The sequence below is a fragment of the Odontesthes bonariensis genome, chromosome 22, assembly GCF_027942865.1.
Source record: "Odontesthes bonariensis isolate fOdoBon6 chromosome 22, fOdoBon6.hap1, whole genome shotgun sequence".
NCBI lineage: Eukaryota > Metazoa > Chordata > Actinopteri > Atheriniformes > Atherinopsidae > Odontesthes > Odontesthes bonariensis.
Window position 1 is genome coordinate 32,706,109 of NC_134527.1, and position 25,111 is coordinate 32,731,219.

General features: G+C 44.3%; 1 protein-coding gene across 3 annotated transcripts in view; it reads right to left on the reverse strand.

Moving 5' to 3' along the window:
* The window catches only part of LOC142372312 (thyrotropin receptor-like), an 84,556-nt gene that overhangs the window by 8,050 nt on the left and 51,395 nt on the right, over positions 1-25,111 (reverse strand). For 2 of the 3 annotated variants that reach the window (XM_075455169.1, XM_075455167.1), the window contains 2 exons: positions 18,076-18,144; positions 17,739-17,816 (listed from right to left, as the gene is read on the reverse strand). The exons of the other annotated variant lie outside the window; for it this stretch is intronic. In XM_075455169.1, coding sequence (XP_075311284.1) covers positions 17,739-17,816; positions 18,076-18,144 — 147 coding nt within the window. The remainder of the gene's footprint in view (positions 1-17,738; positions 17,817-18,075; positions 18,145-25,111) is intronic. 3 annotated transcript variants of the gene reach the window in all.

Here is a 25,111-nt window from a genome sequence, read left to right on the forward strand (position 1 = left end):
GAATTTGAATTGAATAATACTGGGCAAAAAACTCGTGCCAGTTCTTTAGCAAAGTTCTTAAAAGAATAACAAGTTTCTGAGTCTCTTTGGCATTCAGCCGTTCCCCATAACTTAGTGCGGTCAGAAAGCAAGGAAATAACATACGCTACCTTGGATCTCTCAGTAGGGAAGGAAGACGGCTGAAGCTCAAAATGGATCTCACACTGTTAGGAAGGCTCTGCACTGTGAGGGTTCGCCTTTAAAAATTTCAGGTGGAGTGAGACGAGGTTCATGAAGTGGTGATGTTCTGTACTGCACAGCTGGTTGCATGGAAGATGCGGGTGGAGCTGTAGGAGGGTTAGTAGGGAGAGGAGGACTACGCAACAAAACCATCATGTCAGAAACAATTTTCTCTAATTTGGAAATGGATGTCTCAACTCCAGTGCACCACTCTTGTGCTGGTGACGGGTTCATCATGGACAGATTATACTGTAATGACCAGATCAGAAAACCTGATAATTCAACCAGACAAGCTTATTGGCAAAAGGTTTATTAGATCAAAGGTGCTGGACAGGAGCTGAATACTGCTGGAGTCCGGATAATCCTCCAATAAAGATGTTGATCCGTGATGGTCAGATTCTGCTCCTGGATACGGAGAACAGGGCTAGACAAGTCAGTCAGGGGTTATTCAAAAACAGGTATATTCCTGAGGATCCAAGGTCGTCTGGAAGCAGAGGGTTCTAATCCATAGGGATGGCCCGTTTGACACGGACGCTTCGGCGCTTGTTTCATCTTCGTGAAGCAGAGTGGTTCGGCACAATGTTCCGGGGCGTGTATCAGATGGCGCTGATCACGTGATTGATGAGGTCCGAAGCGCCGAATGCATTGTTTGGTTGAACCACGGTTCAGACGTCTCTCATCGTTTGAACACTTGGGCGCGCTATTCTCGAAAAAAGGAGAATGAATCCCAAACGACGTTTCCCAACCAGTTCTGTTGCCCTGTCAGAATTGAATTGAATTCATTGCTCTTTTCCATGGCTTCTGGCAAGAGACGTTCTGTGGCTTGGGATCACTTCACCTTGGTTTCTCCTAATAAGGTGATACTATTGTACAATATACTATTGTGTGATGAAAGATGTTTGCTTGTTTTCGTTTTTCAACTGTAAATATAAGCTTTATTATTATTATGGGTATGCATGCTAATATAGTTCTCTTCTTAAAATAAGGGGACAGCACATTTAAGAATCTAAGTTATGTAGGACAATACATTAATTTTGGACTTATTTAGCGCACATCACAAACAAAGCGCTCACGGCCATTATTACACAGCTGTGTCCCGTGTACCAAACGCCTCTCTGTCTGTGTTCTGACAGAAAGGTGTGTTTATTACGCAAAGTGTCTCTGAATTATTTAAAACAACTAAAGTGTACTATTATTCTTAGCTATTGATGATGTCTTTAACTAGACATGATGTGGATGGTGGGTGCAAACAGCCACTTAACTAATAGCTCAGTGATTAACTCAGGGATTTTTGCATGTAAAGGTTATGAGTTCGAATCCAGCATTTTACAAGTTTGCCCTGCGTTTATTTTCTTGATATGCAGAATTTTAGTTTTGTAGTGTCAAGGAAGAAAAAGCTTGATTCTGTGTTGGTGGATATGATTGTAATGGATGCGCAACCATTTTCCATTGTGGAAGATAAAGGTTTCAAGGTACGGTGGCTAGTAGTTCTATAGCATTTATAGTATCAATGCATGTTTACCTAATGAGCTGTATTTCATTTAATGTCATCATAAGCACACACCCCTCTCACTTTATACTTATTATTCACAATGTAACACAAGCACTTCTCATATAAATCACAATTTTTTTCTTTTACGCTTTTATTTTATAACAAGGACAAAGAGGCTGGTTGAAGCAGATGATACTTGCAGTGCACCACCAGATGTCGCTGTTCTGTGTGGTTTCAAAGCCCCAAAACTTTGGTTCATTTTCTGGCACAATCATCTGAACCCTGTGGAAGCTTCATGAGGCTTCACCGGCCATCCCTACTAATCCACAAAACAAACTCAGGCGACAGGCAATGGTCAGGACAGTAGATCAAAAAGACAAGGCAGAGAGGCGAGGCTAGACATCTGCTGGCTGTGAGGCTTGAGATAATCTGGCAGGGAACTCTGGCTGGAAGGAGCTGATATAGGCAGAGACCAGAGTGAGAGAGAGCAATCATTAATCAGGCACAGGTGAACATCATGAGAGCAATTAGTGGCAGAGCAAGGAGCAGACCAGGAAATAAACAGATTCCAGGCTGCAACATTACAACCATGAGGTTTTTTTAAACCTCCAGGGATCAGAGATTCCAATGCGATGCATACGTTTTTACTATGTTCACTGATTTGGACTGTGTGGTTTGTGTTGGAGAAGATCTGTCAAGAGTCACATGCTGCACCAGATTGAAGTACACAAACAAAACAGTAACAATATTTGTGACCACCCTGAGGGCTACACCCATAACAAGAAGCATCATCTGGGGTCCGTTTCACAAAGCAGGTTCAACAAACTCTGAGTCTATTCCTGACCTCTAAGTTGCTCTACTCTGAGATAGAAAACTCTGAGTTTTAGGTTCCAGAAACGCTGATTTGAGTGAGTTTAATCAACTCTGAGTAGTTTCACCTTGAGTTTTGCGTGTGCGCCACAACTTTAAAAAGCCAGCATCAATGGAGCCCCGATTCGACGAGTCACCATGGCAACGGGGAAGAGGAGGGGCAACGTTTTTCACCAACCTGGAATTGGAAATCTTAATGCGCTCATACGGCGAGTTTCAACATGTTTTTAGAAAGAAGTGCAACACCGCTGCAGCTGCAGAAGCGTAAGTTTAAATGTAGTCCTTTGCAATCACAATATTATTACAGGGAAAACTGCTTGAATGGTAGCCCATTCATTTATTATGAAGATGGTTGGGAATACCCCCGAGCTTTACATCAGCGGGGCTCTACATAAGGTTAGGTCAGCTTCAGCTCCCCCTGTCCTCTTTTGTTGAGGAGTTTAAAGTTGCCAAGTGCAGACTTTCCCTCACATATAGGGACTCGGAAGACCAACTAACCAGGGAAGCAGGAATAAGAACAAGATCCGGCAGGAAGTGGGCCGCCAGCACTGCAGTTAACCAGGCAGAATCTTCTCTGAGGACTAGAGACATCATTGGAAACCCTTGCACTGGAAGGCAGGGTCTAGGAACATCCCACTTCCAGCAGTGGTCAAAGTCCACTCCCAGGGAAAAGAGGACCTTGATCCAGGAGGAAGTCCGAAGGAAGAAGGAAGAAGAGCTAAAGCCATTGAGCTCGCAACTCAAGGTGCCTGGACAAGGTGGAACCTTCCCAAAAGGACCATCATGGACCGAGATGTGGCGGCTGGAGCCGTTCCGTATCTCCTTTATGCTCCGAGCAGTGTACGACACCCTACCCACCCCAGTCAACTTGCACAGGTGGGGAATGAGGGAGGACCCACTGTGCAGGCTATGTGGCGGTAAAGGAACCATGGCGCACATCCTATCAGGGTGCAGAACAGCATTGACCCAGGGGAGGTATAGGTGGCGCCATGACAAGGTGTTGGCACAGCTCGCAGATATCCTGGAGCAAGAGAGGGGGAAGAAACGCCCAGCCAAAACAAAACCACTGTTGAGTATCATCATCTTTGTAAAAGAGGGACAGAGACCAGGTGCCCAAGGCCAAGCCAAGCAGAATCTCCTGCAGACAGCCCAGGGATGGGGATTGGAGGTCGACTTGGGGAGGAAACTTCACTTCCCAGAGGCGGTACTGTCAACAACTCTGAGACCAGATGTCATCATGTGGTCTCTAGAGGGTAAGAAGATCATCCTGGTGGAGTTAACAGTCCCGTGGGAAGAGAACTGTGAGGAGGCGGCAGAGCGAAAGAAGGAAAAGTACCAACAACTTGTCCAGGACTGCCGGGACAAGGGGTGGACAACATGGCTGATAACAGTGGAAGTGGGTTGTCGAGGATTCCCAGCTCAATCAGCATGGAATCTAATGACAAAGGTGGGATTGAGAGGCCACTTGAGGAAAGCAGCCGTTCGTAGGTTGGGAGAAGCGGCAGAGAGAGCCTCCTGTTGGCTCTGGCATAAGAGAGAGGACACCAGCTGGAAGCCTGGAGGAGGGGTGCAGTGACTTGGCCAAGCACTGCTGACCCGCCAACTGGAGAGTGTTGTGGTTAAGGGTCGAAACACTCTGTGAAGGTTGGGAACCACCTGATGACCCCTCCCCCAGGTCAAGGCTCGTCCATGAAAATGGATTGATAATAGCATCTTTGATGTATTACAGAACATTTCATTTAGGTGCAATCCCGCGGGGGAGAAGCGCACTTGGCAGCAGTTGAAGATGAAATATAAAAACATTGTTCAAACAGGTGAGACCTCGGCATGGAGGTACCTCATTTTGATCATGTTTTAAACTGTAAAGTAAATATTAAAGGGATAGTTCACTGTGCAGTTATTTTATCCCCAACATAACGCTGTTTTCACACACATAAATGTCTTCTCATCTATATCATGTTCTGTTAAATAATTAAGCCTATTTAAACTAACACAGACTTCTACTCAGCCAACAGAAAGAAGGCAGATGCCTGTAAAACGGGTGGTGCACCGCCACCTCTAACGGAGGCAGAGGAGCTGGTCCTAAGCAGAATATTGGAGGGCAGTGGCTGAGGGAGTCCCTGGAGGGAGTCCACCCCCAAGACACAAGGGCCTTTATAAAATATAATAGGCCTATGTATCTTTTTTAAGCCTATTCATACAAATATTTATTTGTATTTTATGTATTTTTTTCTGATGGTGCCGCTCAAAAAGATAATTGTCTGGAAATGTTAAAACATCTATGATAACCATCTCCCAACGAATATTTAATTCTCTGCGCAGTAATGCTGCTCCTTCATCCAAGGGATCGTTGTCTAAAGGACATGTTGGTGAAAACAGTCGCCTCCTGCTGTGCCTGATGGACTTCTAGAAGTAGAAGAACTCGCTCTGCTGACTGAATGAATGAGGAAATCAAATGGCTGAAAGAGGGCGGAGACAGAGAGAAACTCCAGGTTCACTGAGTAAAACCTGGTCCTGACCAGGTTAGGTTCAGAGAGTCTGTTACTACGGTAACTGACCGAGAGGCTAGAGTTACCCCTCTTTCTCGCGGTTGAGGTACCTCCCTTTATGAAACGGAAAACTCAGGGTTTCCCTTATTTCAGGGTTAATAAACTCAGAGTTTTCACTAAACCTGCTTTGTGAAACGGACCTGTGATGATAGCATCATTGCATGGTGACGGATTGTTTATTGGGGGAGGGACTTTGTCTTATTTTGGTCTTGTTTACAAGTTTGGGGAATACGGTTGTTTGTCATTTGACGTTCCACTCAGTTTATTGTTAACAGCTTTGAGAGCAGTCCAGCCCGATGGGGGATTTATCTATTTTTGTGTGAAACTACGATGGGTTTTAAAACCAGGGGTAAAAGATTATACATTTTTCTCAGCCAGACACAAATCTCACAAAAATGTTCTTTTTACCTCACCACAATTTTTCCAGAAAATTGATAGTTGTAGTGTTGCATCTATTTCCCTCTCAGACCACAAAGGAGTATTCTGCTGTGCCACTTTGGGCAATTTAAACAAGCGCGCCACTAGATGGCGCCTTAACTACACTTTATTAGGAAATGGAAAATATAAAGAACAATTCCTGACGCAATTGGAGGAATTTCTTGATTTAAATAGAGGGTCAGTTGAGGACACGAGAATACTATGGGATATTCAGTCAAAGGCTTTATAAGGAGCAACACCATATTGATATATCCACCAGATTACGGGCTCTGGAAGCAGATTTAGCTAGACTAGACTCCTTTTTGCAAAATAATTCCTCTATACAAACGGCAGCTAAACGTGAACTTGTCAAAAAGGAAATAAATTATATTTTGAAACAACAGTCTCAATTTCTAATAAATAGGGTTAGGCAGAGTTATTACTTCCATGGGTCTAGGCCCAGTCACCTCTCGGCTTCAAAAATCTGGTCTGGTGAGCACTTTGCATATATTCCCTCTATAAATTAGACTTTTCGCACCTTTCATTCTAATTTATATAAGTCAGAGGTTCAGTTGGACAAGAATAGATGTGGCGCCTTTCTTGGTCAGCTAGACTTACCGCAGCTGAACATCACAGATTCCAGCCATCTTGATGATCCCATTTCCTTAGAGGAATTAAAAGATGCAACATGCAACATGCAACGAAACAAATCACCAGGTTTGGATGGGATACCTCCCGAGTTTTATGTAGCATTTTGAGATAAACTGAGTCCACTACTTTTGGATATGATAGTGTACTCGATAGATAACGGCAGTTATTCGAGGGATGTGAATATAGGCTTTATTTCCTTTCTCTTAAAGAAGGATAAGGACACGACAGATTGGGCTAGTTATAGGCCACTAAGTTTATTAAATTCAGTTCTGAAGATTTTTGCAAAGGTGCTTGCCAGGCGCATTCAGAGCCATATGCCAACATTAATGAACCATGATCAGACAGGGTTTATAAAATCAAAGCTAGCTGTTGATAATGTTAGACGTCTTCTCCATTTAGTAGATGCTCCAGTAGATAAAAGACTTGGTGGCTCTGTCATAACATCTACATTAGGTTAGCACAAGTGCAACAATGGTGACAAGGACATTTTTAGGAGAACAATATTCTACCCCATTTTTGGAGAATTAGATTTTGTTTAGGTTTTTGCAGGTTGGACCCAGAGAGGAGAGGAAGCCAGAAGGTAAAAGGTTTATTAAAATGAATAACAAAAAGCCCCAAATGAGACTCAGGAAACAAACTCAAGATCTGCAGGGAGACACACATGTAAGTCCAGGTATAAAAAATTCCAGAACATAAATAATCCCTTGGAGGAAAAAACAGAGTACTGACCAGTCCAGGCTTTGATTAAACAAAGGCTCACTTTCCTGTGACAAGGCTTATGCTGTAACAGTGGCAGTAGTGGCTCCAGGTGGCTGTAAAGAAAAACGCTGTGCTACAGTAGTGTCTGTGATTCAGTGATCCAACATGATAGGGAAAACCCATGAATGACTGGACTTCTGTGAAAAAGGCAAGCGAAAAGACATGGACTCAGTAACTCAAAAACGTACCACTAAAAGTACCACTAACACAAGACTACGCCGGAGTTGTACCATGTATGGATAACCAATGATCTTGTGACGAGAGAACAGAAGACTGGAGCTTAAGTACTTAGTGAGCCACAAACTACGACAGGTGAGTTTAGTGAGCGATCAGCCACCAGGAAGTCCAAGAAATGCTCAAAAATAAAAGCATGGCAAAAATACAAATCCTCACATTTTCTCAAAAGATAACTGACATGATAAGAGGAATACAAGCTTTGAATCCAAAAAGCAGAAGTTTGCTTCAAGAGTTGGCAGTCTTTCACTTTGGAGGATTTTATTAAAGGAATTTCAAAGATCTCAGACATGAACTCCACCATACAAGGAGACTTTAGCAAAGAAAAGCGCAAAGTGTGTGTCACTGCAGGCATTGTCAAGCATTGTTGAATTTGCAGTATTCCTGACGCGTTTTTCATCAGTATAAGATAGCTATAGCCCTGCCAGTAAGTAGGCCTACCACAGCTGAGCGTAGCTTCTCTGCTCTTCAACTTATCAACTTATTTGCACACAACTAGAGATAACAGACTGAGCAACTTGGGTATTGTAGAGGTGGGTTTCATTTCAGTTGTAACTGTGGAAGAGAGGTAATAACTGCCATAAAGGTTCATAAAATTTAGCAGGAAATCCACTGAGTTCAGGTGCTTTGTTTTCAGGAATTTTTTTCCAGTGCATTATATAGTTTGCCAAGATTGAGGGGTGCATCTAACAAGCCTTTTAAAAAGGCTTTTTATTTTAGATTGGTTTGGGTTATGATTTGAGGAGTATAGTATAGTTAGTATAGTGAGGATACGTTGAATATTGAATTTTCTATGTTGTATCTATTTTGAAAGGTACTGTCCAGTTTTGTTACTGTAGTAAAAGTGTTCATAGTGTTTTTGTATGTATAATACTTCCAAGTTGGAATTTTAAATGGTTAAGTTAATTTTGAGTTTGTTCACTGGCATTTAAGACATTAGATGTTGGGGTTGACAGTGGTTGAAGGTTATGGAGGACTCAAATGAAGAGAACAGCAGTCTGGAGGTTAATGGATGATGGAACTGAAGTCTTTATTTCACAGAAACCAAAAGGGCCTCTGAGCTGGGAAACAATTAACCAAAATATGAAAACAAAAGACTCAATAGCAGAACTACCCAACGAGGAAAAAAAGCAGAAGATTGAGGAACAAAACTACAGAGAAAATAGATGATGAAAATAACAGCGAGAATACGATGAGGACTGAGACAAACAAAGGTGAACTAATGAGGTGAACTGTTCTTGATCAGTCCATGTGTGCTTATTATAATCAACACTATATTGATGTCCAGTCCCAGTCCAAAGTTATTTTAAGGATGCTGTCATCCACCCAGTCTTAAAAAAACCAAGCTTGACCCTTCTCTTCTCAGCAGCTACAAACCAATCTCAAAATGAGCATTTATTGGTAAGAGTTTAGAAAAGGTTGTGGATAAGCAGCCTACAGCTGTTTTGGACAAATACAGCATTCTTGATAAATTTCCATCTGGCTTTCACGGAGTTTATTCTCGACCAAGATGGCGCTGGTGAGGTTGGCTGCTGTCGTACCTGCTCCTAACATTTGTTTATATCCCTTTCACTGAACTCTAACCCTAAGGTAACAGGACCAGGCGGTGTCACAGGACTGCACGCCTAACCGTAAGTCGGGCTTTACATCCCACATTTTGAAAAATTCATTTTTAATATTAATTTTTTTAATAAGTTAATAAATCCATCAATGATTATGTATAAAACCTTTCCCTTGCACTGAACTCTAACCCTAAGGTAACAGGACCAGGCGGTGTCACAGGACTGCACGCCTAACCATGACAGGGGTTCACATTCCACATTTTGAAAAATTTATATTAATTTTGAAAATATTTTGAGTAATATTTAATCATTTTTCTTCTTCTCTACTTTCTTTTGCAGCACATAACACACACCTGTATGGACCCTGTGTCTATTGCACCCACTTGAAACACAACTCAAATCGCACAGTTTCCCACGGCCTGCTGAGTTACTCCAAGACCATACCACTACACGCAGCAGCCATCAGCCAGGTTATGAGTTGTAGCGTGCACCCCCCTGGCTCCTACACCAAACTCCATGGCGGCTTTTCATACGCGTAGGAGGGGAGCCACTGAGTAAAAACTCACAAGCCTAACCCTGACCCTCTTTGTTTCTCTTTCTCAGCAGGTATCCCTGGCCTGGTGTAAAGCTTCCAGCATGGTTGCCGTAATGGCTCGTGCGAGCGGTGTTGATGACGTCACGGTTTCGTGCCGGTCATTTATAGTGGCGCGAGTCGATGCGCCAGTTGTTGCAATCTTCTCCGTCACAGAGGTGGCGCTGCTACGTAAAGTTTACTGCTAACTACTCTACGACGACAAAAGTGGATGTAGAAGTGTGTAAAGACGACCGGCTATTGTAAACAGTCCAAAAAAAACTTTATTCACTCTTGGCTCCTTAACAACAATACGTAATACCCAGCATTCCCCAGGCCCCTCAACGTCATGTCCTTTTTATAGGAAGATGGCAATGGTTGCCAGGTCAACCATCAACATAATCTACATCCCACTTCTTTAAGACAGATAAAAGCCTCAACCAAGTTTTAACCAGTTACAGTGGAAAAGTTAACTATTTGTGCTTCACATCATAAAGTACAGGAGTGTGCTAAATTAAATTCAGCATCATCTCTGGTATGAGCATGAACACCCAACACATGTACAGGCAACATCTATTTCACCCCCTTTTTTTTTTTTTTTCTTTTTTTTTTTTTACTTGACGTAGCCCATGTAGAGAGGGTTGGGCTTTGAACTTCTCCCTGAGCGGGTGACAGTGCTGGGTGGGTCTTCTAGCCGTGTTGTCTCTGGTTGAACAACTCCAGTTTGAGGTTCTGGTGGAGGCTCAGCTGCATTAGATGGCAGGGGCTCAGCCGTACATGGTGGTGCCTCCTTAGTGGCAGGAGGGACGTGTGTCTCAGGCGTGTATAGCAGGTGGCATCTGTTTCTCACATACATGGCTCCACCAGCTTGGACTTGATAACTGTTGGGCTGTTGTGCTCTCCCTAGCACCGTTCCAAGTCTGTCATGTCCCCTCATTGTCTGCAGTCTCACAGTTTGCCCTGCTTGTAAAGGCATGAGTGGTCTTGCTGATTTGTCATAATGTGTTTTTCTCTGTTGCCGTGCATGAGTTAGGGCAGCATGGACCTGTGTCTCTACCTTTGGCAGATACATGGCTTTGGTCATTGGGATGAGGGTCTTAGTGCGGCGAGAGAGCAAGCGTTGGGCTGGCGATGGTAGTCCTTCTCTCGGGATATTCCGGAGGTTGAGGAGTGCTGCATATACATCTGTGCCATCATGCACACACTTCTCTAGCAGGTGTTTGGCTGAGCGGACGGCTCTCTCGGCTAGACCATTCGACTGGGGGTAAAGGGGGCTGCTAGTGACGTGGCAGAAGTCCCACGCACTGGCAAACTCCTGGAATTCCCCACTTGTGAAATATGTTGCATTGTCAGTCATAAGTCGCTGGGGCACTCCGTTAGTGGCAAAGTGGCGCTTCAGCCTGGTTATGATGGTTGCACTAGTCATGTTTGGGAGCTGATCTATTTCATACCAGCCAGAATAGGAGTCGACCAGTACGAGGTGTTCCTTTCCTCCCCACTCGAAAACGTCAGCAGCTGTGAGAGTCCATGGCAGGTCGGGTATTTCATGCAGCTGCAGTGGCTCTTTAGTCTGGTGTGGTCGAAGTGCATTGCATGGGCCGCATCAGGATACCTTATTTTCAATGTCTTGGTATATGCTGGGCCAGAACATTGTTTCCCTGGCTCTGCGCTTTGAGGCCTCGATGCCAGGATGGCCCTGATGCAGCTGTTTGATATAATGATATTGCAGTGTGTGGGGAATAATAAAACGCTGGCCACGGAACAGGAGGCCATTGTCAGATGTGAGTTCGTCCCTCATTGCGTAGATCTGCCTCAGATCGTGCGGCAGTGTTTTTGAGGACTCAGGCCAGCCTGTTGTGATGATGCCTAGCAGGCGTCTGCATTGAGGGTCTTCCATTGTCTCGCGTCTGAGCTCCTCAATTCTCTTGGAGGAGAGTACTGTCATGACATCATATTCTTCCTCAGTTTCAGCATGGTCAGTGGAAGGCAGGAACGAACGGGAGAGTGCATCTGCAACGTATAATTCTTTGCCCTTTTTGTATATGACATTCAGGTTGTAGCGCTGCAGTTTGAGCATCATCCTTTGCAGACGTGCGGATGCCAGGTGAAGTGGTTTTCGCAAGATGGTGATGAGCGGCTGATGATCCGTCTCAACTGTGACAGGCCGACCATATATGTAATTGTGGAATTTCTGGCAGGCATAGACAAGGGCCAATAGTTCCTTTTCTATTTGGGCATAATGGGATTCAGTCTCCGTAAGGGCCCTGGAGGCGAACGCCACAGGTTTGCTATTCTGAAGGCAGACAGCACCGAGGCCGTGCTGTGAGGCATCAGCGGACAGTACCACTGGGAGGTGGACATCAAAGTACTGGAGTATAGGAGGGCTGGTGAGTAGGTCCTTGAGCTTAGTGAATGCTGCAGTGGGATGCTCTTGCCAACTCCAGTCTGTGTCATGAAGTAGAAGCTGACGTAAGGGCGCCGTGACTTCGCTGTAGCCTGGGATGAACTTGGAGAGGTAGTTGGTCATTCCCAGAAATCTTTGAACTCCAAGCTTGTCCTCAGGGGGAGACATCAGTCTCACCGCAGCCGTCTTGCTAGGGTCTGGTTTGACACCCTGGTCAGTCAACAGATGACCAACATATGACACCTCCGATACACGAAAACGACACTTCTCCGGGTTCAGTTTGAGGTTGACGGCCCGTATTCTTTCCATTACCTGGCAAAGGCGCACATCATGTTCTTCACTCGTGCGGCCCCAGACTAGTATGTCATCAACCACAATTGGCAGGCCTTCAAAAAGTTGTTCCATGCACCTCTGAAAGACTTCACTGCCTGTCGATATTCCATACGGCATGCGAAGAAAGGCATAGCGACCAACTGGGGTCATGAAGGTAGTCAGCTTTGATGATTCCTCACTGAGTGGCACTTGCCAAAAGCCACACTTTGCATCAAGAATGCTAAACACTTGGGCGCCTGGCATGTCAGAGATCACTTGGTCTACAGTTTTCATGGGGTGATGTGGTCGAAGGAGAGCTTTGTTAAGGTGAACAGGATCAATACACAGCCTTATGCTATTATCTTTTTTGCATGCCGCGACCATAGCGGATACCCACTCAGTTGGCTCCTGAACAGGCGTTATGACCCCCAATCTAGTCATTCTGTTAAGCTCTTCAATTATTTTGTTTCTCATAGCCAGTGGCACCCGCCTGGGGGCGCATATTGTGGGGTGTACAGAGCTGTCCAGGCGCATTTGTTACACTACAGGTAGCTTGCCTATAGTACGACAGTCAAACAGATCGTTGTATTCTGTGAGCTCTGGCGCCTCCTGTTGGAGAGAGTGTACATTTGACCCCAGGTGCACGAAGCCGAACTTTACACTGTCAATGAGACCTAATAATGGTTTCACATTGCTGTCCACAACGTGAAACTGAAGTGTCCCACACATAAAATCAACATTAGTGATGCCAACAGTCTTTATGACCTGACCTCCATAGGCCACGAGATTGATCACATGGCTACTGTCAATGTGGGCATTTGGGTTGATGTGCAGGAGAGTGGCCATGGATAGTACATTACAACGAGCACCTGTGTCTATCTTCACTTTGAGTTGCTTTTCAGAGTGCAATGTTGACAGGACGGCAAATATCTCACCCCTCTCAGTTGATGTTTCCACACTTTCACAATAGAACAAATCCGCTGGCTCTTCTGCAAATTGTGTGTTGAGCTCATTTATCCTGTGTGTGTTTCCCCCCGTGCGATAAGCAGTAGGTCCACTTGCCTGTGATGGTCCTTGTCCAGGTCTGCTGTACGTGCGTGGTTTGCCTGATCTGCAGCATTTTGAAAAATGTTTCCATTTGCCACATGTATTGCAAAGCTTGTTAAAAGCCGGGCAACTGCTGCGTTCAGACGGGTGCTGTCCACCACAGTTTGAGCAGGGGCGATACTGCATGGCACAAACCTCCTCATCCTTCCTTGTGTCTTTGGAGCTGGCACCTTGTCTCAGTTCTTTGTTACCCTTTTCAGATTGTTCGTGAAGCATGCATATTTCAATTGCTAAGTTCAATGTCAGTCCCTTTTCTTTTAGCAGCAGTGCACGGAGAGTGTCATTTTGGATACCACACACTAAACTATCTCTAATCAGTTCATCATGCAACGTGCCAAATTCACATTTCTTGGCGAGAGTTTTCAACGTGGCAACATACGATTGTACAGTCTCGTGCAGTTTCTGATTAGCAGAGTTGAATGCGTGTCTATCCATGATAACATTTTTTACGGGCATGCAAATCTCTTCGAATTTCTTTACCAGTGTGTCGTGATCCTCCGCATCCTCGTTCCCTGCGAACGTGAAAGTGTCAAACTTGTCTTGAGCATCGGGTCCGGCTAGGTTGAGGAACGTGTATGCCGTCACTTTCTTGCTGGCTGTCGATAGACCGGCATTGCTGTATATGCGTCACTCACGTTTAAACTTCATCCAGTTGTCGGCAACATTTTCGTCGAAAACGAGGGGATCTATTCATCAAAGTGCTTGGGCCATATTCCAGAGGCTGACTTCTGACACCATGTAGAAGTGTGTAAAGACGACCGGCTATTGTAAACAGCCCAAAAAAAACTTTATTCACTCTTGGCTCCTTAACAACAATACGTAATACCCAGCATTCCCCAGGCCCCTCAACGTCATGTCCTTTTTATAGGAAGATGGGGATGGTTGCCAGGTCAACCATCAACATAATCTACAGTGGAGAAGAAAACAATTCCACTGTAGCACTGTCATCAATGGTACTGCTGCAGTATCTGGAAGATGAAATGCTGCTTAGAACCTTGCTGGTGAAAAGACGACGAAAGAGAAAGATTACTTGCATAATAGCTGATGAGCCTGCAGAAGTTGAAATTTTATCCAATTCCTGAGCATTCTCATTTTGACGGCACGCACCGTACACGCCGTGAGCGACGCATCAACTATAAATCTAACTTTATGGTGCTGTTGTCCCCTCTTTTCTGTCCTCTCAACGCCCAGCTGGTCCAGGCGGATCGCCGCCCTTCCTGGTTCTGGTTCTGATGGAGGTTTCTTCCCGTTAAAAGGGAGTTTTTTTCTTTTCACTGTCACCTTGTGCATGCTCAGGCTGGGGGAAATGACAATGGAAATGACGAAAAACAACCCTCTCCTGTCACCCATTGTCCAATCAACAAGAGCAAATCCTGCTGCAAAGAAGAGGAGGAATTCTGCGTGGGAGTGTGTGCAAGTGGTGGTTACAGAGGTGGGAGCCAGAAAATCTATTATTTGGTTGATTATCCTTTGGATCACTAACAAATGTAAGAATATTCAAGTGGCTGAGTGCCATCATTAAAGTTAATGCATCCAGCTCAGAGACAATAAAAGGGATGTCAAGAAAGATGTTCAGTGTGCCTGAGACAGATTTAGGTGCAGGAAAGAAATGGCCAATGGCATACAAAAAGATCCAAGTCAAGCAGACTCTGAGAAACAGGGAGGGTTCCCCATCAGAATATGCAGAATGTCTCTATGTCCCCTGAGATTAACATTAAGTCAGCTTTCTGGTTAGGTCCTTGCAAATTCTGGAACAAAATGATCAATCCCACCCTTTGAAAGACATCTACAATGAATTATGTTATAGCCCAGTGTTTCCCAACCGGGTACGCGTACCCCTAGTGGTACGTGGAGGTACTGCAGGGGGTACGCGGCGCACGGGGAGTTTTTTATTATTTTTTTATTTTATTTATTAAGGCGTCACACTTTTATGGAGGACTGTTTATGAAGGAGACTCCAGTTTTGTGATGAATGTTACATGAGTTAGGCCTGTTAATGTATTCTTAAAAAGAGAGAGAAATGAGTTATGTTCATGTATTCTTAAAAAAAAAGAGAAATGTTACTTGTTTAAGTTAGATAACAAAGGAAGATTATTTTGATTTAGTATTTATACTATTTTGGTTAATTATTTATATTTCAAGAAAATGTTTTTTATTCTTATGTTGAATTCAACTGAGGTTAAAAAAAAAAGAGAGAAAGCCTGAGAATTTTATGTTCAAGTTAAGGATATTAAATAAAATGATTTTCATGTAATAACGACTGTGTTGCTCTACTTTTGGAGAATCATCGCACGCGTTGTATGTGTGAGGGGGTACTCGTGGTGTGACAAGAAGGCTCAGGGGGTACTCAGGCCGAAAAAGGTTGTGAAACACTGCTATAGACAACTGATGCACTTGAAAACACAAGTTGTTAAAAAATTAACTGGCGAGTACATACCAAGGCTGAACTCACCACTTTCTAAATTAGCTGTACTTTAAATTCTTTGTACCACAACCTCCTAGCAATGCCATATAGCCACTGTAAGAGGTCATTCCTCAGTGATGGAGCTGTGTGCCTCGGCATGCACAGACCCTGACATACTATGTCCAAGTTACAAGAACAGAGAAAGCTGTAAAGTTTACTGGTAATTGTTGTTGTGGCTAAGTGAGAAGGCATGTCAGCTGTGGAAAATTCTTTTCAGCTGGTTTTCAGTGTGCTCATGTTTATGTTTGTGGGCAAAAATTTTACTTACGTGACTATAATTTGGAAAAGAAAATGTCTGTTGAGATTAGATATTTTATGCATTGCTAAACCTGTATAGATTATCAAACTAATTCTGTATGTCCTTATATGATGACTTTTCAAAGCACCTGTAGTGGACACATTATTTTGTCAAATTGTGTGAAGGGACAGGGCTTTGAAGTTTTCTACTGGTTGCCAACAGGAGCCAGAGTTTGCAGGACCATTTTCACGGCTGATTGAGACTTTGTGGCTCTACTCACAGACGCCAAAGTTTTTGTTTCTGTGTACAGTTTTTACATCAGATATGTTAAATGTCCACCTTGTTATTCACCGATTAGCCCTACCTCCCATAGTATATTATAGTTGGTAGTTTCTAAAACACTTTTAAATAGTGAATTTGATTTAAATTTAGGGTGTTAGGTTCTGTTGCTTTTTGGCTTTTTGTTTAGCTTTTCTTCACTCACCTGTGCATAGCTCCCTGGAGTGGCCTATTACTCATCTTGTTTACCTGTGTCAGAGTTGATTGCCTCCTGCTCTTAAACCTGGGTCTGCTCTCCGTCATTGCCAATTCGTCTGCTTCCCAGCGGTATTGTACGGCCATCTGTTAATCTGTCTTGTGTTCTGTAAAGAAGTTTTGTCTGTAACCTGCATGTACCTTTTCCTCCCTCAGGATATTTGGATTTTTTTGGATTTCGTTCTGTCGAAGAACCACTAGACTTGGAACGAGCAGCTCAGAGCTACAGAATTCACTTGGAGGAACTTACCTCACACTTACCTCATGGAATCACTCACCAGCCTCCAAGCGCCTATTCTCCAGGAAGTTAGAATCCGAAAAAAATTCTCCCTATCAGTGAAACTCTTTGACACTGCCTCAATCCTTCACCAGCGGAACCTTTCCTCTCAGCAAAACAGAGTTCAGTTTTTGCAAATTTCATTGAAAATGAACATTTTTACACCAGTCCTGTCTACCTCGTATCTGTTCAGGGTCCGGCCATTCATACAAACTGTAACTGCTTTCACACCGTGTAACTGCGTGACGTTTTTAAGGCGGTTGGCTCTGCTTTTAAAAGTGCAGTGTGAATGTAAACGAAACAAAATGAAGGTGTGAAATATTTTGGCATTCCCTGCCCAACTGAACAGAGTCCCTCGGACTATCCTAGTGTGAAAGCACCCTTAGACACTCTAGAGATTCCCAAAGTTCTCTGTTTGACCTTTCAGACCACATTTTACTGTAATGTCATTTTTATGGACAATGTCTTATGATTTTATTTTATAATCTGTCGTTATGTAATTATTATTGGTTCGGACAGTGAATCTTGTATACACCTGCAGACTTGAGTTATTGCATGAAGTTGACCTTTGTGGAACCCATTTAGCTTCAGGATTAGAGGCTCTCACTTTTCTTCGAACATTTTTATTTATTTTTTTAAATCTTCAATTGCCACCCTTTTAGTTTACAGTAGGTTTTTCAAATGTGCAACAAATGACCCTGTAAGACACCGAGACCATGGAGTATAAAGCCCAAAAAGCTACTGTCCTCTGAGCTCCCAGTATTTCATTTTTATAAGGACTATTCCAGATATGATATGGCATGTTACATTTGTCCAATAACAGCTTCTGTTTTCAATTTAATCAATTATAGAACTATGTAATTATAGTTAAAGAATTATAGAATTGGTAGCACCAAGAGGTTTTATTTCAAATTCAGTTTGGTGCATTAATAAGACTTATATGCAAGTATAGCCTACATTTGATCTAACAAAGCCGTATATATGGTTTCCAAAAAAAAGGTACAGCGTTTATCCTTTAAGTGTAACATAAAATAAATTGTGACTTTAATTTCTATTTCATCTCCTTATCAATGACTTACAAATGAGTTGGGCCACGAATCACACCATGAAATGCAAATTCATCTATATGTTCCAAATCCACATTCTTGTTAAGGTACCTAAATTAAAGAGAGTAGATTAAGAACAGTTTAACATGCAAAAGATGTATCTTTTCATCATCCATAAAACATTATGACTCTTCAAAAGATAAGAGTAGTACAGCCTACCAGTCAGCAACGTTGCTAAATGTCAAACACATAAATAAAGACAATATTTAAAAACATAAAAGTTGTGTGTTATTAAAGTGATATTAAATTATAATATGTGTTTTTCTCACTTTTGGCTATTGTTTACCTGAAGAAATTCAAAAGGCCTTACACTTCCTCTAGTCTGCTCCCATTGAAAGCAAAGCGCTGGATCTCCCTCACACCATTTCCATTCAGCATGCTAAAAGAGCAGAGGGAAACATTATTTGTGAATGCCAGCTATAAAAAGTCAAAACACAAATTCCAAAGTGTCTCCTAATTCTACAGTACTCAAGACAAATAGTTGCATTTGGCCCAACTGTGATAAATATTTTCCTGATCCAAACTAAGTTTGTCTAGAACCCCATTTAATAATATCCACACGCCCTAAAGAGAAACTTGCAGGTTGAGTTATCAAAAGTGTACACTGACTAGCCAGAACATTATGACCACTGACAGGTGATGTAAAAAAACAAATTATCTGACTACAATTGCACATGATAGTTGGGTGGGATATAACAGTATGTTATGTTATGTATGAATGTTTATAAGTAAACATTCTTTCCTTGAAGTTGATGTGTTAGAACGGGAAAAAATTGAGTAGTGTGAGGATTTAAGCTACTTCAACCAAAGCAGCAACAATGTTTCCAGTATGCAGTGATTAGTTCCAACAAAAAGTAGTCCAAGGCATGTGTAACGTTGTTAAAAATGCATCTTATTATTTGTTATTTCCAAATCGTATTTGTAAGTTTTATTTATCATTTCATGATTATTTTGAGTATTTATGAATTTTATCTCCGAGTTATATTCATTTACCATTATTTTATACATTTTCCCTGAGTTAATTACACACCTGCACTCTGCCCTTTTTGTTGCTCCTGGGCTTCTGTAGCCCCTCCCCTCTGTCCTCACAGTCCCGTTGTGTTTTGCTGAGGGTAAGTTGTGGGGAAAATACAGCAGTGACATCGTGTCATTTTCTTTGAAAATTTAGCCATTTATGATTTAAATATTTGTTGTACATTATTCTCTGTTATATACTTTATGTTACCAAGCTGTCTTGTGTTAATTTTTTTTATCGTTAATATAAGTTTTATGGATGTTTTTAGGTTCGCGTTTTTGGCGCGATTTATCCATGCGTTAGGTTAGCCCATAGCATCAGGTTGCTGGTTTGCACTTCCTGGCTGCGTTAACATTCTATGTTGTATATGTTTAGGAGCAGAGGTGTAGGGAGAGACAGAAGGCTAACAACCTCTATTGATGTCTTTTGCAAGTATGTGTTTTTCATTTTTGCGTTATGAATTTTGTTTCTGTTTTGTTACTTCACCCCATGCTCTTGTGTTAATTTCGCCACGAGGTGGCAACGTTTTCTTCTCGTGTATTATTTTTGTTCTATGAAATGTTCTTCTGTAAAAGAAAATTTAAAGCTCAGACAGTCCCGTTGTGTTTTGCTGAGGGAGCAGAGGTGTAGGGAGAGACAGAAGGCTAACAACCTCTGTTGATGTCTTTTACAGAAAATTAAACACAGAAAAGCAACGTCTTGAGTCCTCTTCCTACATGCCCAAATACACACCCGTTACACTGGTGCCGTGACGCTTTGGATCTTCAGATCAGCTTGATGCTCATCGCCGTGGATGCTGTGCTACTTTCCTGATCTACACTTCAAGATTTTTATGTGGTCAGGTGGATGAGAAACTGTGGTTCAGGGCACTCTGCTTTAACTTTTTTTTTTTACCCTCAGTGAGTTGATGACTTTTTGATTGATGATATTATTCTTGCACTCTCAGTTAACTTGTTTTTCTACTCCATTTTGTTTATGTGTACATACACAACGCAAGTACATTTAATAGTTAAAAGCAGCTGCTGAAATAACGATGGATGGGTTTGGCAGTCCTGCTTTACCTAAAGGTAGGGGTATTTGGTTCAGTGATATTGCTGGCAGTAGAGCTGTGGGACATTCAAAGTTCACACCTGATGGTTGTACAGAATCAGGGTTAGGTTTGAGCCCAGGTTTTAATCCTGTTGGTGGGATAATGAGGGAGAGTCCCCTTACTTCCACCCCCCGCAGTGATGTTGATGACATTCGCCACCTCACAGACATGGTCGGGCAGTTAGGTGCTCAAATCGGTGAATCCATTGTTGCTAAGCTAATGTCAGCTGGTGTTGTTAACATGAATAGTGACCACCAGACTACCTCAGCCACCCAGAACACACCCTGTGACGTTAACAGACATGAACTCCCACATGTGACAGTCCATGTTAGACCTGACAAAGTGCTCCAGACATTCAGAGGTGACAACACTGACAAATATCCAGTCCAGGACTGGATTGACATGACTAAAGTTCACCTCAGAAAACAAAACATTCCTGTATGCGAACAAGCAGAAGAAATCATGAGCCACTTAATGGGCAAGGCCAGAGATGTCGTGAAGATTGCCTTGCGTAGTGATCCTGCACTTGATGTTACACAGAGACCTGAACTGATGTACGATGTTCTTCTCCATTATTTCAGTGAGGCTCCCTCATGTCTCCCTCTCGCTGACTTTTATGCTACTCTGCCCAAGCACAGAGAGAACCCAGTCGACTACTGGATAAGATTGAACAAATCAGCAGACTTAGCTCTTGAGGGCCTGCACAGGCGAGGGAAGCAGATGGAAGACATGAATGATGAAGTGGCTCTCATGTTTGTCAAACACTGCCCTGACCCGGAGCTGTCCTGCACCTTAAAATGTAAGCCAATTCATGAATGGACCTCACGTGATGTTCAGCTGAGAATCGATGATTATCAGAGAGAGTTGAGGGCTTGTGGCAGAACCACTGATGCTACACAGCTGAAAAGCCACATCACCACCATCACCCCTGAGGTGCCCAGCCCACCATCATCGAGCCTAGCGGCGTATGAGCAGTGCCACGCTCCAAGTCCATTACCCTCACCCTTCTCTCTCCAAGCCCAACGTCATTTGTGTCACCCTCCTTGCCCCTCTCCAGTGCCTGTCTCAGTTCACGGTGGTCCCCAACATGCTCAGAGCCAAGCCTCGGTACCAGTTGTGGCACAAAATCTCCAGCAGTCAGAGGAGAGACTTCTCACTCGTATGGTTGACATGTTTCAGGAGATGATGGGGAAAATGCAGCAACGCAACACTTCTCATCCTATGCAAGGTGGGAGGCTCCAGCGTGTTCCTCGTGAGCGACGTACCAGAGAAGCAGGTTGTAAAGTCTGTAATGACTCAAGCCACACCACCATTTCACACTGCATGTCTGAGAGACTGTGTTTGGCTGCTTTGCCCCTGGCCACACCAGACTGACCTGCCCTGCTAATAACTCCTCTCAATCCCAGTCTGAGGGAAACTAGCCGACCTGTATTCAGAGGGAGGCAGTACAGGTCACACCACAAACTCCCAAACCGACGACATGTCTGAGGCTGAGACTGTTTACACATCCGTGAGAGACTCATGTAGTGACTCTGAAGTCGTTGTTTATCAGAATGTTCACAGAATTGGCAGCAGTGACAGTCTCTTCTACACAACTGTGGACATGGGTGGGACAGTTAAAATTGGTGGAATGTTGGACAGTGGGTCAATGGCCTGCAGCATCAGTGAGACAGCGGAAGTGAAGCTGAGAGAGGCTGGAGTGATAACAGATCAGAGACTGATTGATGTGAATGTGGTCCTTGTTGGATGTGGCGGACTTCGTGTTAAGCCAAAGTGTGCTTTTGATGTGGTGATGGAAGTGTATGGCTGTAAAATGTTAGTCCCCACACTTGTTGTTCCAGGACAGCATGACGAGTTGATACTAGGGACCAACGTTATAAAGCACATCCTGCATCAGTCCAAGCTATGTGAGTCCTACTGGAAGACAGTGTCCGGCCCTTGCCCAACCGGAGACCCAGAAACTGAACGTTTCCTGTCCATGCTATCTGGTCTGAATCCCTGGAAAGGTGATGATGTTCCTGACAAGGTCGGTACAGTAAGGTGTAACTCAGCTACCAGCCTCGAGCCTGGCCGTGAATATCTCATATGGGGAAAAATGCCCAAAAACACTGCTGTTTCCCCAGGCAGCACCGTCATGACTGAGCCAACGTCATCCCGCTCAGCTCCCAGAGGTGTTTTAGTAGCAAAGATTGTTACTACATTGTGGGGTGACAGATGGGTCCCACTGAAGCTCATCAACACATCTAACAAGCCTGTGTTATTGAGGCGTAATGCAAAGCTGGCTGATATCTACCCCGTCGTGGCACTTGAAGACATGGATGTTGCAGAGCGCTCAGAGGTTCCCCTTGCTGGCTGCACTCAATCAGCCGTGCCGGCAACTGCAGACTCAAATTCTGCTAAAGACAAGCTCAGGTCAGTTGGGCTCAGTGATGTTGATATGGAGTCATGTGAAGTTTCAGAGGGCTGCAAAAGGAGAATGGCTGACCTTGTTCTGCAGTATGAGGATGTCTTTTCACGCTACCATCTTGACTGAGGGGAGGCGAAGGGCTTTGTACATCGCATACACCTGTCAGAAAGCAGACCATTCAGGCTCCCATACAGGAGAGTGCCCCCTGGCCAGTACCAGAAGCTGCGCCAAGTGCTGAGTGAGATGGAGGAAAAGGAGATCATCAGAAAGTCGACCAGTGAATACGCATCACCATTGGTGCTTGTGTGGAAAAAAAATGGAGATCTCCGCATTTGTACAGACTTTCGCTGGTTGAACAGGAGAACCCTGAAGGATGCTCATGCCTTTCCTCACCAGGGAGATTGTTTGGCAGCACTGGGAGGTAACTGTCTGTTCAGCACGATGGATTTGACCTCCGGGTTCTACAATATGCCACTCCATGAGGACGACAGGAAGTACTCAGCATTCACCACTCCTATGGGCTTGTATGAGTACAACCGTCTGCCCCAGGGCCTCTGCAACAGCCCTGGGAGCTTTATGCGCATGATGACCAGCATTTTCGGAGACCAAAACTATCTGAGTCTACTGTGTTACTTGGATGATCTGTTGGTGTTTGCCCCTGACGAGGAAACTGCCTTGCAAAGGCTGGAGATGGTGTTCAAGAGGCTGCGTGTTCATAACTTGAAGCTGGCCCCAAAAAAGTGTTTCTTTCTCAGGAGGTCTGTCAAGTTTCTCGGTCACATAATAGATGAGAATGGTGTTTCAACAGACTCCAGTAAGGTTGAGAACATTGCAAACATGGCGACCACTGACCTCATGGAGCCCGATGGCGTGACCCCGTCTCAGAAGAGGATAAGGTCCTTTTTGGGGATGGTAAATTACTATCAGCACTTCGTGCCCAGGTACTCTGCCATTGCCAAACCGCTCTTTGATCTCCTGAAAGTTGGGAAAAGAAAAGGCAAACACACAAGACCAAACTGTCAGCCAGGAAGTTGTGTGCCTCTGACTGGACAGCAGAGCAGGAACAGTCTTTTGAACACTTGAAGTCCTCACTGATTCACAGTGCTGTTCTGGCTCATCCAGATTTCACCCGTCCCTTCATGCTGTCAACTGATGCATCCCTGGATGGCATAGGTGCTGTTCTGTCTCAGGTTCAGGAGGGTGAAACACGAGCCAGGCCCATTGCTTTTGCCAGCAAGTCATTGTCTCAGTCCCAAAAGAATTACCCAGCTCACCGGTTAGAGTTTCTCGCCATGAAATGGGCAATCTGTGACAAGTTCAGTCACTGGCTGAAAGGTCACAAATTCACAGTCTGGACTGATAACAACCCGTTGACTCACATCCTGACAAAGCCAAAACTGGACTGCTGTGAGCAACGCTGGGTGGCCAAGTTGGCGGGCTACGACTTCCATATCAAGTATATCCCAGGTCGACAGAACGTTGTGGCTGATGCCCTTAGCCGTGTGCCGTTTGTCAAAGGGAGCGTTGGACGCAGGCTGCTCGCAGAACCCTATGTAGGTCTTCTCACCGAGGTCAAGGATGTGTCAAATTACTCCGTCCAAAATGCCTTCCGGACATCCAGTGGTCACAGTAAATCCTTTCCAGTGAGCGTCAATGCTCAGTCCACATGCAGTCCACTACAACTGCACACTCAGTCTGTTGCAGTGGAGGATGTGTCTGCTGTGCTGCGGTCGCACATTGAGTGGGATGCTGGTCCGAGGGCCCGTGCTGTTGAAGTGTTGCAGTATCTACCTCAGTTGGTTCAACCTGGACAGGACACCTTACCTGCCTACACCGAAAAGGACCTCCGTAAAAAGCAGTTGGAGGACAACACTCTCTCTCGTGTTGTGTACTACATTGAGAGACGTCGGAGGCCCTCTAGGAGAGAAAGGTTTAAAGAGTCTGTCTCTGTCACAAAATACTTGAAGCACTGGGATAGGCTAACTGTGAGCAATGGTGTGCTATACAGGATCTCAAGGGATCAGAAGACCAAGGCAAAGCGCTTCCAATATGTCGTCCCTGGCTCACTGAAGACTGAGGTTCTACATGGAGTGCATGATGGAGCAGGACATCAAGCTCAGTTCAGGAGTCTCAGTTTGACGAGACAGAGGTTTTTCTGGCTGAACCTCGACAGAGACGTGAGAGACTATGTTCGCCACTGTCAGCGCTGCATCGTCAGTAAGACCATCGAGCCTGAGGGTAGGGCTCCCTTGGAGACCATAACATCAACCAGGCCACTAGAGTTGGTATGTATTGACTTTTGGTCGGCCGAAGACTCCAGAAACAAGTCTGTCGATGTCTTAGTGATAACGGACCATTTCACAAGAATGGCTCAGGCATTTCCGTGTAAAGACCAGACAGCTAAGCAGGTGGCAAGGGTCCTCTGGGACCAGTATTTCTGTGTCTTTGGCTTTCCTGAAAGGATTCATAGTGACCAAGGGGCCAACTTTGAGAGTCAGCTGATAAGTGAGCTCCTCAGGGTGTCAGGTGTCAGGAAATCACACACAACTCCCTACCATCCAATGGGAAACGGAACTGTGGAGCGATTCAATCGAACCTTGGGTGGCATGATCCGTGTGTTGCCCCCCGAAGAGAAAGTTGACTGGCCACGGCGCTTGCAGACACTGACCTTTGTGTATAATTGTACTGCCCATGAGACGACAGGTTATCCCCCCTTTTACCTGATGTTTGGCCGAGTCCCCCGCCTACCTGTTGACGTCCTCTTTCGTACTGTCCTTCATGACTCTGCCGTGATGAGCTATGATAAACATGCTGCAGGTCTCGCCAACGACCTG